The following is a 14,956-nucleotide window of genomic DNA, read 5'->3' as shown; positions in this document are numbered from 1 at the left end:
GAAGTTAAATAAAAATAACCTTAAATCTAAAAAACCTTATTCATATAAAGGATTTAAAAAAAATAACAGCCTTAAATTTACAACTTTTAAAAAGTCTTAATTAATAGTATTAAATTAACAGTCTTTGAGAACGTTAACTCAAAGAAATCTCACTAGCACATTTAGATGGCTATGTTGACAACATCCTATATCATCGTTTAATTTTGTATAACTCGAAATATATACAGCTGAATAAAGAGTTAAATAATAAGAAAGTACTCAGGTGTACATACATTTGGGTGATAATGCGGGTAAGTTTAAGAATGAGAAAGTATGTGTAATTAAATGTTAAAATATTAAAAAATTTTCGAAATTCTTATAAGTAAAAATGCCTTATAACAAATGTTGACTGTTGTGTTGTGTCATATTAGCATCATTATAAAACAGTAGGCTACTGAACAAATGATATCATAAATAATTATTAGAATTCGTCAGCTAATAACGGAAATAATATGAGTAGCCATATCATCCGCACTGGCCATATTACCATCTTCTCCTCTATGTGTGTATACAAATAAAAAATTTTTTTTATATTATATCAGATTGTGTGTTATAGAATTTGATAGCAAATATAATACAGACAAAATAAAATTATTCTAATAATTCTCTCATTAAATACTATTAATGTTTTGATGCATTATTGCAATTTTTATCTTATCTATTTTAAATATTACAGGCAAAAGCGAGCGGGAAAAAATTGCAAAGGGTCTCTTTAGCTGTGAGCTTAAAAGGAATTAGAATGACGGACTTGGCCACCGAAGAAGATCAACTTCAGGTATCGATATACAGGTAGGAGCATTATATTAATAAATATAATAATTACGTAAATATTAAATTACGTAAATATTAAATATAATTAATTTAAATCTGAAAATATACTGCAATTTAATATTATAGTATAAATATTTTTTTTTAATTTACATGAGAAATATAGTGAGAAATAGTTAGAAATCAGTGAGAAATATTATAATACAATATTTACTTGTAATTAAAAATAAAAATATACAAATATACAAATATGTTCTAAGGGAAATATTTTTTCCTAATGAACGAAACACAATAATAAATAATTGTTTTCCGAGAAATACGCATCACCCCGCTCAACTAAAATTTTAATTGCGCGGAATGAAACTCGCCGGTTTGCTACATGTTTTGCCGATCCAGCGGTGAATTATATTTGTTGTACATACGCCTGAGAGTGCATCAACAATCCTGTAATGATGATGTGATGATCATGATGGTGTAACGAGCGATGCGATATATGCGACGAGCGTGATTTCGATTATTCGTTACGGGAAATTACAAACGCGAAATTATTTCCGATTCATGAAGCCTCATTCTCTCCCCCTCGTCACTCGTTACTCGACAATTTGCAGATTGCACGATATTTGTAGTCCTTTTAATTGCCGAGAGGATTATAAAGTGCATAGCATTCGATAATAACGATTATTTCGTTAGTCCTTATTTGCAGCATTTTATATGCACGTAAATAATTAAACACAATTTTCGAATTATCAAAAGAATTATTATTTAATTAGTAAAATTAGTTAACATTTTAAGTACAGATTGTTTAAATTAAATTTAATATAAAATTTAATTGGAAAATAGTATAAATGCGTATATATTTTTGTTATATATTTATACACGGAGAAAATTTTATAGTAAAAATTACTGTGGTAAATAAACGCAGACCAAGGAAGAAATTATAAAAATTTTTACCAGGTTTTTCATTAAATTACCATAGTATTTACATTGTTTGTAATGTAATTCCCTGAAATTTCTTTTATAGTCCAGGACTATGTACTACCGTACATAGTAATTTTTACTACAAAATTTTCTCCGTGTATCTTTTATTTATATATTTATATGCGATTTTACATTAGAGTACTTTTTAATTCTTCATAAAAAATTAAGAAATTTAAGTTAAATTTCACACAGAGAGAAAGATTATTTTATATTTAATAAACATTTTTGTACGACTATTTCAAAGCATATATATTTCTTTGGTTTTAATAAATTTTCTATCTGACAAATAAATAATATATTTGACAAATTAGCATGTTTTTTCTCTTTGTCTTCTAAAAAGATTTATTTTATGTTCACATTTAATAAAACGCTAAATTACCGCATATTATATGATTGACAAAGTAAGCTTACGCGTGAGTTAAATATATAAAAAATTAATTGTTCGCCTGAATGAATCTTACACAAGGACATGTTAAGATTTATAAATTAAGTGAGAGTTAATAATCATAGTGGTAAAAAGGAGCGCGATAGAAAGGTTCAGGAACGCGTCGCGTTCTGGAAGTTTCCAGCCGAATTTCCGCGCGGTGCAAACGAACAAACGGACGAATGAAACGAACTTTTCTCGCGATAATGATCCCGCGGACTCGTTAGAGTGGCCGGCGAAATACCAGGCGGTGGGGTTCCATTGTTACAGTGAAAGCCCATTGGTGGTGGGCTTTGTTCCTCAGGCGCATAATGCGCCCGAAGGTGCGCCAAAGTGGTGAATGTGAAATTTTATGGGACGTGTAAAAAAAGAATGACGACAGTGAGAAAGAAGAGAGGGAGAGAACGCGGCGGGGGTTGACGTGCTGGTTATAAATTCTCTTAATCTCGCTCGGTACCGTTAATGGTGAGTTAATTAACCGGCGTGCAAAGACGCGCGGCTGAATATAATAAAGCCGCGGGATTAAAAATGTTAAAAGAGCATTATTTCGGAGCTGATGGTGTTATCGGCTCTTGCCCGCAATGGCATAACTTAAAAACTCCACGATACAAAAAAAAAAAGAAAAAAGGAAAGACATTAAAAAAGAGATGAGAAAACGGGGAAAGGAAAAAGAAGAAACAAGGGAGTAAAAAAATTGAAAAAAAAGAAGAAAGAGGAAAAAAAAAGAAGAGATTGATATTTACAAAAAAGAAAGCGATTTGTGCGAAGAAATTATGGTTATTATTTTTGCATAAGAGATTATTATATATATTATTATATCTGTATTATGTACTATTTTATGTAGTGTATTTTTCACTTTATACATAACATTAAACATTTTTAATTTATTCAAATTTATTTATTGTATTACATTACGCGCAATGTATGTTTATTATTATTTATTGATTAATTGATTATAACTAAATTTGATCATAAATTGATTAAGTAGTTATTAAAACAGACCAAATTTGTTATCTAAAATAAAAGATGGAAGTTTTATTTTGACAAGGAGCCTGTAAACCGCCAGCCTCATTGTATCCGTTTTCTTTTGCCGCCGGCAGTGTATTTTGCTTATGCCGTCCTTTGCATATTACTCGTTTCCTTCAGGGAATTTAGGATTCGCCTAAGTGCCCTCCAGCAAATTTTCGACTACTATACACAGCGAGTGAATACCGTTGTGCGACATAAACGGAAGTAGCTACCGCGTTGCGGGTGTGGATTTGCATATCGCAGTTGCGTCGCGCCGGATATGCGTACAGACTCGCGCAGAAGATCCTAAAATTATTGACATTAATAATAATAGCATTATTAAAGTGCGTAAAAGCAACTAGTGCAATAGATAACATTTTTTTCTTTTAATAGAAGTATAACAATTTCTTATGTGATAGAAAAGATAATTTTTCTTTCCTAACATAGAGATGGAAAATTAATGAAAGGAAAGCATATATTTCTACTAATACTAACTCTTTTCTGCTGTTACTTTATTTCAGGATTTCATATTGCTCGGCGGACGCGACGCACGATCATGTGTTCGCGTTCATCGCGACGAATCTCAACGAGACGATGGAGTGCCATGCATTTCTCTGCCCGAAAAGAAAAATGGCGCAGACAGTGACGCTGACTGTCGCGCAGGCCTTCAACACGGCTTATCAGGCGTGGCAGTTGTCGCAGTCCGATCCTAGGATCCATCACCCTCAGGATAAGAGCCCTCCCTCGACGGATGACAGGACCGGTGAGAAACTTTTTCGTATTAGCGTTCCTTCTTGATGTTTTCGTCGTAAAGGGCATTTCGTCTCGAAAGGACAGACAGGTTCCTTTCGTTAAAATATAAGAATCAAGTAAGAAGTTGAGGGAAATCGAAGAAATACAGGGAAAAGTAATCAAATCTTGTAGATTTATAAATGGAATTTTATTTTAAATTTTAACACGATTTACATAAGTCGGATTATATATGTATAAGTTTAGATCGATCTTTACGATATAGGGTTAATAAATTTTGTATTCTTCAATAAAAGAGTTAATTAGAGGACTAGTTTTTAATATAAGTTAGAATTTTAGATAAAATTAAAATTTTTTTAAACGTGTGATTAAATCATGTAATTAGGAACTTAAAATTTTTAAAGGAGTTACACGATTACATAATTATTAAGGTAGGAAAAGTTACAATTTTCAAAGAGTCTTGCGAATTATGCGAGTAGAACTCTCTTCTCTCTCTCTCTCTCTGTCTTATAGAAAATTAAATAATATCTCGTATCATTATGTAAAATGGTGGTAATTAGAAATGCAGCTGTGGCTCTCGTTTCTGTACTTTGAAAAGCTTGCCGCTTGCTTTAATCTTGAGCTAGTTCGGGCAAGTGCAGTATAAAGAGGTGGCCACGTTGATCGTAAAGTGCAGTGCCTATATGGACGTTGCACTTAACCCGCCGAGAGTACGGATATTGCGGGATGCCTCCTGGCACCGGGCGAGTGAATCAGGAAATTGTACGTTAATGTCAGGATGGCATATACATCGCATTATGTCTCTCCCGTGTCAGCTCGATAAATACCAGCAGAAAATATTGTAGTTTCTGTTTTTAGTATCTCTATTTTTAATTGCTTATCACTTTTTATTAATTATACTAAAATAAAAGTAGCAGTATTGTAATTCTACATCCAGAGCTTATTCCGAATAGTCTAATTCGTGTTGAAATTGAGGACAGATAATACTTATAATCCTGTCTATAATGTAATATAAAGGTACTTAAAGAGTCTGAACTTAATATATCTTAAAATACACGCGCGCGCGAACATGGAAATTTGTAGCGCTAAAATTAGAAGTAGAATTATACATTTCTGAAATTTGCGAACTATGGATCGCGTTAAAATTAAGCTCTTAAATGAGTTTAACCTTTATTCACATTTTAATTCGTACTTCAATTCATACGTATTTATTTAATATCATATTTTTTTAATAATTAAATAAAAGACTTGCGCTAAAAATTATAAATAATCGTTTTGAAAAATTATAAATAATTCTTTAGAATTTCTTACTTTCCTTTAATACTTTCTTTTGATATGCTGCCGATTTTCTTATCGTTTTTGAAATATTAAATTTGTACCAATAGAATAAATCCGTTAGATTTAACAAATATTTTTATAATTGATTGAATTGTTTATATATATATATATATATATATATATATATATCGCGAAACTAGTTTATTATATTTAAAATTATTTTTTTACGGATTATATCTTATGGATATTACATGAAAATGTTTCGCCTCTCCATCGAATATTTGGATGCAGTGCTTCAGGAAAATTCACGTGAATTTTTCCTTTTTGGAAATAAATATTTTTCTTATATCACCCGGTAAAATTAAATTCATATTTTCAATCGTTTTTACTGCAATATTCAATAAAAACAAGATTTTTATATTTTTATACATATACGATGCTTTAGAATTACTATATAAGTTGAAATTTGTTATTTTCTCTTTATTCTTTCCATTCAAAAAATTTACTTTGAAATACAAACTTTACTTTTGAAAAATTTTATATAATTTTGAATATAATTACAAATTAATACAAATGTATTTTTTAAAATTAAAATTTGCAAGTAAAAAAAGTGCAAATAAATAATAACTATTATTTATTTAACATATTTCAACGATACTTCGGGATAAATTTTATATTTCTGTTTATTGAAAAATTTATTTTTCTGTTTATATTACCTGTTCATATTTTTCCAAATAGCAGATCACATTACGTGCGCATTTCCATTTACATAATTATTCTGTCTCTTTAATTATAGATAACAATGAGAAGAAGAACTCCAGCGAGACAAAGACTACTACTGGCAAGATTAATGAGCAAAATAAGCAGAACGGTCAACAGCGGCGTAACGACAGTCAGAAAAATCTTTTAATTGATTTATCAAACGATCCCAAACCAGCGGGAAATTCATGGGTGAGTGATTAAACGCTGAAAATTTCTCTTTGACGCGTCGTCTTCGTCGTCGTCATCGATCAGTAAAAACCGACCGATAAGCAAAGCTATTCTATAATCCCATGGCGTTTGATGGTGTTTGATCCCTTGCCAGTTTGCTACAGCTCGATACATGCTCTACGTCACGTTGCTATGTATATACGCCATTGATCCGCGTCGGACTTAAGAGACTGCTCCTTTGCAGAAGGAGAACGTTTGAAGCGAAATAAAAATATAAAAAATAGCAAAGTAATTTTGTTTATTCTTTGAAAAGGATAACTTCAACACACGTTTCATATTTTTGTTTGGGAAATCTAAACGTCAAAAAAATTTTGTTTGCTATTTCTCAAATCAGTTGGCACGGCAAATTTTAGTATATTTGTTTTATAATATAAATTTTATTTGGCATAATTAATTAAAATATTTAGAATATTTAGACTTTTACTTATACATGTTTCTTAAATCTTGAAATAGAAATATTTATATTTATTTCCTTTCATTTTTCCTACATTTAAATACATTAAAAAATTCCTGGAATAATTTTATACTTAAAAAGAACAATATAAAAGAAAGTGATACACGAATTTACTTTTAATTAATAATTTTATGTAATCAACTACAGGAAAAGATAACAACTCGTTGACGTAACGTTCACTTCTTTTCAGGTATGCTTCGAGGAGGATTCAGACGTGAAGAAGAGTCAGAAGAAAAGCGCGGTAAGCAATAACAGTATTCCTATGACAACACTTAGGCACACGTCGTCCACCCCGGCTCATCACGTGGTGCCTCGACCGAGCGCCGGCTTCAAGGTGCAAAACGCCTGGGGCGAATCCAGGTCGGTCGATCTGATGTGTTCGTAGCAGGCAGGGTAGCCGGCGGCCGATAGCTTCAGAGACGTGCCATTGATCACTGGCCTCTGGAGACACCTCTCGGACAACGGCCAATCAAAAAAGACCAACGGCAATCATTAGAATCTTCGTCGAACTGTCCCAGCTTTCGTACCTTCCGATTGGAAGTTTAAAATCCGAAAAGGCGACGATCTTTATCTTTTTATCGAACCTGAGGGGAGACAGTGGTGAATGCCGAAGCAGCGGTATTTATTTTTGTGTGATCTTGCTCAGACTACATTAAATCCGATATGAGATTTCTTGTATCTGCTGGAAGAATAAGATTGCGGGTGATTCCAACATACGATGACGATGACGATGAATTTCTTTTTGAAGAAAGAGGACCAACCCGCAGTACAGAGATCGCGGTAACCCGGGCGGGATCAATTTCTAATGGATTTTGTATAATGCGTACAATATACATACATATACTTGTGCCAATTACTTTACATACATATCGCACAAAAATTACTAAACGTGAGAACGTGAGTATCAAGGCACTCACTTTTTATCGTTTTTAATGGTATTAACTCTGGAAATTAGATTAAAATTAGTGTCGTACAATTCGCGTTTTTAGAAAGTCCATGAATGAAGAGCAATTTTCAATTCAAGATTCATCGGAGAATTAAAAGTCTCGATGTAGTGATCCAGGTAGGTGCCTCTAATAAACAAAGCAAATTTTTATAAAATTAACTTCATTAACGTCATTTATAAGTTTTACATTTTTAAAAATAAGTTATAATTAATGATTGATTTTTTTCTGTCAAAACAAGAAATTTATGAAAATTATCATGAATACATAATTGCGATATATAACGAATAATTTGATAAGACTATCTAGCCAAATATCTTGTCGATATTTTTATGTTATTGTACTTTATTTGATATTTTGATAGAATATGCGATAATTATTGAGAAAATACTCAAATATATAGATAGAATTTAAATTAATAAAAAAAAGCCATGTACTATGTTGCAATTTTTGCAATAGGAAATTAATTTAAAAAGTTTTACGTGCATCGTGAATCACGTGCATCAGTGCAATTCGGTAACAAAAGACCGTCCAGAGGTTTACGGTTCCTAGATGCACGGCAAAGCATGGGATAAGCGTTCTGTAAACATCAATAATCATGTACGAATCACACCTTATTGTTTACAGAGAGTCCTTTCAATCGCCCTTTTATAAATTAATTCCGATTAATTATTGCAAGAATTACAAAATGGTGCAAAATTTTTTTATTTACTTTAATCCACTTTACTTGTACACAAACATTTTGTCAATAATTATCACATATCCTGTATAATGTTATTACAAATATTTTATAATTTTTTAACCGGAATTATATCAAATTAGTTTTCATATCAAAATCTTCAATTGTAAACTTAGGAATTACAATGAGCGTATTTTTACTCACGGAAATTGTATTATTTCAGTGATCAAAAATACGCGAACATATACCAAATCTTGTGCTAAAAACGTATCCCGTCCAAATTGGAAAATATTGCTGCCATATTTTAATCCCATATATGATTCGAATGTTTTACACGAGTATCTGTACAGTGCAATGCGCGAAACTAAATTACTTTAGAACAATTTTCGAATAAATTCTGGTCACGTAAAAATACGTATTCCAGAGTTAATACGTATTTGTTATTTTTATTAAAAACGTACTATGACAAAAGATTAACGCGAATAAAATAAAGGGGATTTGAGAAAAATGCCAGGTTTCGTAGATCGATTCCCTATTATGGTGCTGGACAGGAATGATTCTTTACGATCTTTACGCAATTGTTGATAGTCGAGCGTTTGATTAAATAGCTGGACTATTTCTTGGTTGAAATTCGTCGAAATTTCTCGCAAAAACGACATTCCTAAATAAAATATCGAGGAGGCCATGTTATAATTCATGCGTTATTAGATGTAATTTGCAATTAGCTCATATATGTTACTGGAAATTTTATATTCCCCAGGGGAATTTTTATATTCCGTTGGGATCAAATTTGCCATAGGCTCGTTACGCCGATTTCATTGATAATCGGCGGTAAGCGGTTGCCATCGAAATATTGCAATATTGTGTATTTCATATTAAACATTAATGTGTTGATGTACACGTCACGGATAAGTGCGTGCGCGTAATAGCTGATAGAACGTAATAATGCTGCTAATAAGGACCGTTAACATGATTTAGCGTTAACTATATTGATATTTAATTTATCGATTGTTAAACCGTAAATATATTGTATTCTGGTTTTAGATATCGTATCTGCGCGTAACTATCGCAATAACGTCATATCTTGAATAGTGTTAAGGTTTTCATTTCTGCGTGATAACGATTGTCGATTCGGTTATTTTTATGAAGTATGATATGGAGTAAATTGCAGAAGGCTGCGTTCGATTTCGAAGAAGATATAGCAGGTGTAATACATTATATGATAACTTACTGTTTATTAGTCAATGTTATATTGTCGAGGAACAGCATTTTTAGCATTTTATCGAATCAAATTATATCGAATCTAAGATAGTTATTCTGGTGGCGAGTTTTCGTAGGTTTGTAGAATTTATCGCGAGACGATGCATGGCGCAGTCGAAATGCTCTTTCGTACATTAATACCTTTTTAACCAAATTCTCTAACAAGGGAAAAATTTTTTTACATATATTATTTTCTTAATATAAAGAAAACTGAATTTGTAGATATATAAATAATGTGTGTTTATTTTTACATAAAAATTTTTATTAGTTATTATTAATGAAAAAAGAAATGCAAAGAATTTGCAATGTACAACAAATTTTGTAATATAAAAAGTTAGAAGTTTGAATTAGCAGTATCACGATATGTTTATGGTTAAAAAGGAATTAAAAAGAAGTGTTTTTGACTGCGCTACTTTATCACATATGAATTAACAGCCATGTAAATTTTAGACACCTAACGTGTCAAAAAATACATGCGCTGATAAATAATCATCTCGAAGTGACGGTAATTTTACATAGCTGCGCATTAATCGCATTTGTGCATCGTATTATCACGGGAATGTTATATACATTTTTGCGCTAAATGTTCGTAGTCCGTAAGAAATACGAAATCAAATATACGTATGAATATCTGAAGTATGCGTCTTCTAACGAGTTATTATTTCTTCATAGAAAAAAAGAAACCCCCTTTTTGCGATTTTTAAAACGAATCTGAACGACTCATTGTATTTTGTAATGATTAATTAATCCTATCAATGCTAACTTTATTTTACATTCGACTATAATCACAAAATAAACAGAGCAAAACTGTTCGTTCAAAAAAGGATGAAGTGATATGATATGAAAGAGAAAGAAAATTATGCTTTAACAGAAATTTATTGTTTCAATACATCACGAGTGTAACTTGTGAAAAGGAATAATTCCCCAGACGTTCTGGTAAATCGAAAAGAAGTATTACGTACACGAGGATAGTTTCTAATTTGTATATGTATTATTTTTAGATTAGCTTCTTCTTAGCCGATTTATATAGATATCGTTCATCATATTTTCATAACTTTTTTCTTCTAATGGATTTTTATAAAAACCAGATTCTTGCTTTCAAAAATGATAGATCCTTTTATCGACTATTTTAATGGGCTCTTTTAGGAAGTATCAATCAAACTAATGATATAAACAAGTTCTCGAGAAGATATTTTCGTCTGAGATAAACACATTATTCTGAAAATGTGTTCAGAATATTTTGACAATTCTTATACATTAGGTATCGTAATATTGTAGTAATATTCGGAAGACATCTGAGAATATTGTGTAAATTCCCGAAACGCGCACATTTCGATGCTGCAATCTCAAAAGCTTGAAAAATATTCCGAGAAATTTCTGCCGGATTTAAATACACGTACAAATTTAAATTCGACTTATCCCTTGCTAGTTATAGAAACGCTCTTAGAAAATTGATAATGTAACGTTTTACGTTTTTTTCTCGGAATATATATTTGCAGAATATCTTCTCGCCTCGCACTGACAGTTCGATATTAACAATGTGAAAAGTCCTCGTGTTCATGCTTTGAAAACTCACTGACACTTTCTAATTAGCGACGGAATATATCGCGTATATATTTAATATACATATTACACATCGTAATTACGCCTGGGTGCCTCGTCTTTTCTCTCTTTCCTGTTGTCTATCTCCTCATATAAATACTTAGCGATTATTGTTTTTTTTTTTCATTTATGGGATCCTTATGTTTAATTACTATCTCGTTTTTCTATCGGCGTTTAACAATCGCACACGCCGCACGAGAACCACACTTCACAATAACAACAGGTGTATTCAAAAATAATTGCACTCCACGCGGCAAACTATTTCTTATCAACCTAGCGCAACAATAGCTATACGGTAATCATAAATTGATCGTAAAATTACATAACTACATAATTCGCGGCCGTGACGAATGGCGCGAAATAATCCGTCTCTTTCTCTTTCTCGGTATATAAATAAATCTTCTAAATTACATTTCCCGTGTGTGCGCAAAAATCCATGTGCATAATATACAGTGGTACGTATAAAAGTCTCGTCTCTTCGACGGAAGCTCTTCAAGTTGCAGAATGCAAGGAATAGGTTGATTATATCTTGCGAGGTTCTCGTACGGCATTTCGAGCACGCCAAATTTGAAGATATCCAACGATACGCAAAATGTCGCGTAAATAAATCCAATCATATCTTCAAACTATAAAAAGAGAGCTTGATTCGATTATTTCGCAATATTAAAAAAAAAAAGTAATAGCTTTTATGTTACAGTTTAACATTGCGACTGGATCACTTTACGCGACACATTTTGTATACAGCGTGCTCCGGAATAATATAAGTCAAAAAATTAATGAACGTCTGATTCTTATATATACCTGACATCCTTGTTAAATTATTTTCATTAATTATTTTTGTTATTATTTAATCGAATATGTTCAGTGCAATAGATATAAAATATTCTCAATTGTAAATAAAAGAATTTAGATGAAGAAATGAAAAATTTACATATACCATTAACAATAGTTTTGATTACGGTTGATATTGATGCAGTTTAATAACCCTTGGAAACTATAACTTATACTTCTTTCGCGGCGCACGTTGAATATTTTTTTTCACTTCTATCCTAACTTATAGATATTCCCGATTATTTTGGTAACGGTAATAATATATGATACAACGGTTTCTCTTAAGAGCTACATTGAAGTATTATCCGTCACTGTTTTTTCCTCGCATGTTCACTCCGCTTTCCATTAAATGGCAGCAAATAATTAATAATCCGCGTAACAAAAAATATTCAAGACAATTCTTACACGTCTTAACAAAGTTACATTTTAGTTAAGAGTTTTGCAAGCTTCTTGTGAGTTTTATCTTCCTCAGACCTTTAGAACAATCTACTTAAGCTATAAATCAAGTTCCGCAATTTCAATAAAATTATTTTATTCCAAATTACCAATCTTTTCTTTAAACATAAAATTATTTTATGATTTCTTTCTATAATTCTATTCTACATTGTCATAATTTTCACACAACAGTGCAGTTGTTACACGTAGTTTTATTTTTTATTTATCATTTTTGTGTGTGCGAAAACTGTGGACATTGTTTTATCAAAAATTTACTTTATTTGCATTTTTTAAATATTTTAAAATCACTTTTCTTAACTAAAAAAAAGTTATATTTAACTAATATAATATATAAATCTCGAGTCTGAGGAGATCAAGCAAGTCAGATTATGCAAGAGTGATAACGGAACGTACGAATTGATAATCTATATTCAGATTAAACAACGATTTCGGAATGTTCAATCACAGAAACGACAATAAGAGAAACGCACCAACCGCACATCCAATACATTTCTCACATATTCCATACATCTTTCAGTCAGGATCTTCGTATATATGCTACCTGTACAACGTGAATGTCAGCTCATCATATTTACCTTCGTCAAATAATTATGGCATTTATCACTTTGCATTTGTAATTCCTTTGCTTAGAAATAAAAAAAAACAAGTAAAAATTTAATTAACACAAGTCGACATTTTTTAATCGGATTCTAGCATCTTCATAAATAAATAACAATAATATAGAATTCCTTTAATTATTATTAAATTTCTGATATTAATATTTAGTGGAAAATTTCTAAAAAGCTTTTCAAAACGCAAAGTGATATGTCTGAAAAAACTTCGGAAAGTCGCTAGATGAATTCGGAGAGTCCTAAAATAACGGGGGTAAGGTATCGAAGATATCGGCTGCTAATTGCGCGATGCGAAAGGAAAAGGATGTTAATTATGTCATTCGTCATCACAACGAGCTGAATTATTATCCTGTTCCTTCTCAAGACTCTTCCTACGACTGCAAAAAGACGCATTATTCACAGCCCATGCTCTCGCTTGCGCTTAACGCTTAAGTATGCTCGTCCAACACAGTGCAGTGAAGTTTCATACATGTGTCTATGACAAGACGTGATATGTTAGTTATTCTAAAGTCTTGACTGCGCTTGCTATCGTTCCGTATATAAATCCTCTGCTTGCGTATATCCAAAACTTTTTGATCCATTAAGTAAGTGTATATGCAAGTAATTAAGAACCGATTCTAAAAGCAAATTGAACAATCAGTTACATATAATATGTTAATTAAAATTTTCTCTTCCCTTTCTTCCTTTTAAGTGACTTTTATTAAAATTTTTCAAGCTTCCTGCATCTCTTAAATTCAATATTGTGTTAAGTAATTCTTTTAGTAATTTCAGTTCTCTGAAGAAATATGGCAATAGCTAAACTAAAGTCAAACTTTAGCAAATATTAGTTAAAAACTGTATTATCTTGGAAAAGAAACTTTTCCAATTTTCATTGATATTGGTGCAACTAAACTTGAAAACATCAAGTCTATGAAAAAAGTTTGCGATTCTTATTCCACAAATATGTGAAGTGAACGAATATAGAAGCGTTTTTCATGTTGAAATAAAAACTCTCTTTTTCGTAAATATACGCGGGCGAACGCAAATTTGTGCGTACATTCGATGTACGTTCAGCAAATAACAAACAATAATTAAGTACCATTTCTTTATTTCACATAATCGCTTGCGCTGATATCGATCCGAGAAATCAATCTTCTCGCAACGAAGCCAACCGATAATTTAGCAACCCCGTAAAAAAATAAGCTCCAATTTCGCCACGAGAGCTCGAGTTACGAACTTACAGTACGCTCGAGATCATGATTTAGAGTAACGAGCGATATGCGACCTTGAAAAGCGATTCGAAACCTCTCGCATTACATTTTGTATATATATTAACCCTATAAGAAACTTTATCCGCGACATTATTCATCTCCGTCCCTTCATTACACACTCTAATCCAGTCTTTATTTTTAGCACCGCAGAATGGTTCCTCGTTAGCGGAAAGATTTGAAGGTCATAAGCTAATTCCGTTAACTATTAAGTCGCGTTTAAAAAGATTACTGACTGACTTAGTTATTATTAACAAGATCATACAATCTCTCAGATCTTCACTGCCCAATTATTCTTTTCTATTTGCTAACGAGACTATTGTGTACGGTGATCGCTTCTTGGTGGATACGATGTTTCAAGTCGTAAAAGCGGAAGCTCTCTAAAATCCCCTTGAGCGACGATAGCTTGCCTTGCGTACATAATACCGTAGCTCGCTAAGAAGGATATTGAAGTTTCTTCGTCCTCTCGGCTGTTCTCTTCTTGTTTTCTTCCCCCTTTCTTTCTTCCGCACAGCACACATACGCACTTACACACATACACTCACGTACACTCTCCTTTGGCACGTCAGCTCGTATGCTATTCTCTACTCGCTCTTTAACCTATCATCGCAATAAAAAAATATAAGGAATAAAAATA

At 31.9% G+C, this 14,956-nt stretch overlaps 1 protein-coding gene across 3 annotated transcripts in view; it reads left to right on the top strand.

Annotated features, from left to right (window-relative positions):
• LOC105837605 (low density lipoprotein receptor adapter protein 1) overlaps positions 1 to 11,850 on the top strand; it is a 72,964-nt gene extending 61,114 nt beyond the window's left edge. For 2 of the 3 annotated variants that reach the window (XM_012682521.3, XM_036286558.1), the window contains exons 3-6: positions 716 to 828; positions 3,739 to 3,980; positions 6,042 to 6,196; positions 6,880 to 11,850. In XM_012682521.3, coding sequence (XP_012537975.1) covers positions 716 to 828; positions 3,739 to 3,980; positions 6,042 to 6,196; positions 6,880 to 7,074 — 705 coding nt within the window. In that variant the 3' untranslated portion in view covers positions 7,075 to 11,850. The remainder of the gene's footprint in view (positions 1 to 715; positions 829 to 3,738; positions 3,981 to 6,041; positions 6,197 to 6,879) is intronic. The other variant, XR_004963164.1, reaches the window with a different exon arrangement.
• Positions 11,851 to 14,956: the final 3,106 nt, after the last annotated feature.

This window comes from Monomorium pharaonis, chromosome 5, assembly GCF_013373865.1.
Source record: "Monomorium pharaonis isolate MP-MQ-018 chromosome 5, ASM1337386v2, whole genome shotgun sequence".
Classification (NCBI taxonomy): Eukaryota; Metazoa; Arthropoda; class Insecta; order Hymenoptera; family Formicidae; genus Monomorium; species Monomorium pharaonis.
The sequence above is the reverse complement of the archived record's forward strand: the minus strand, read 5'-3'. Positions and strand labels throughout refer to the sequence as shown.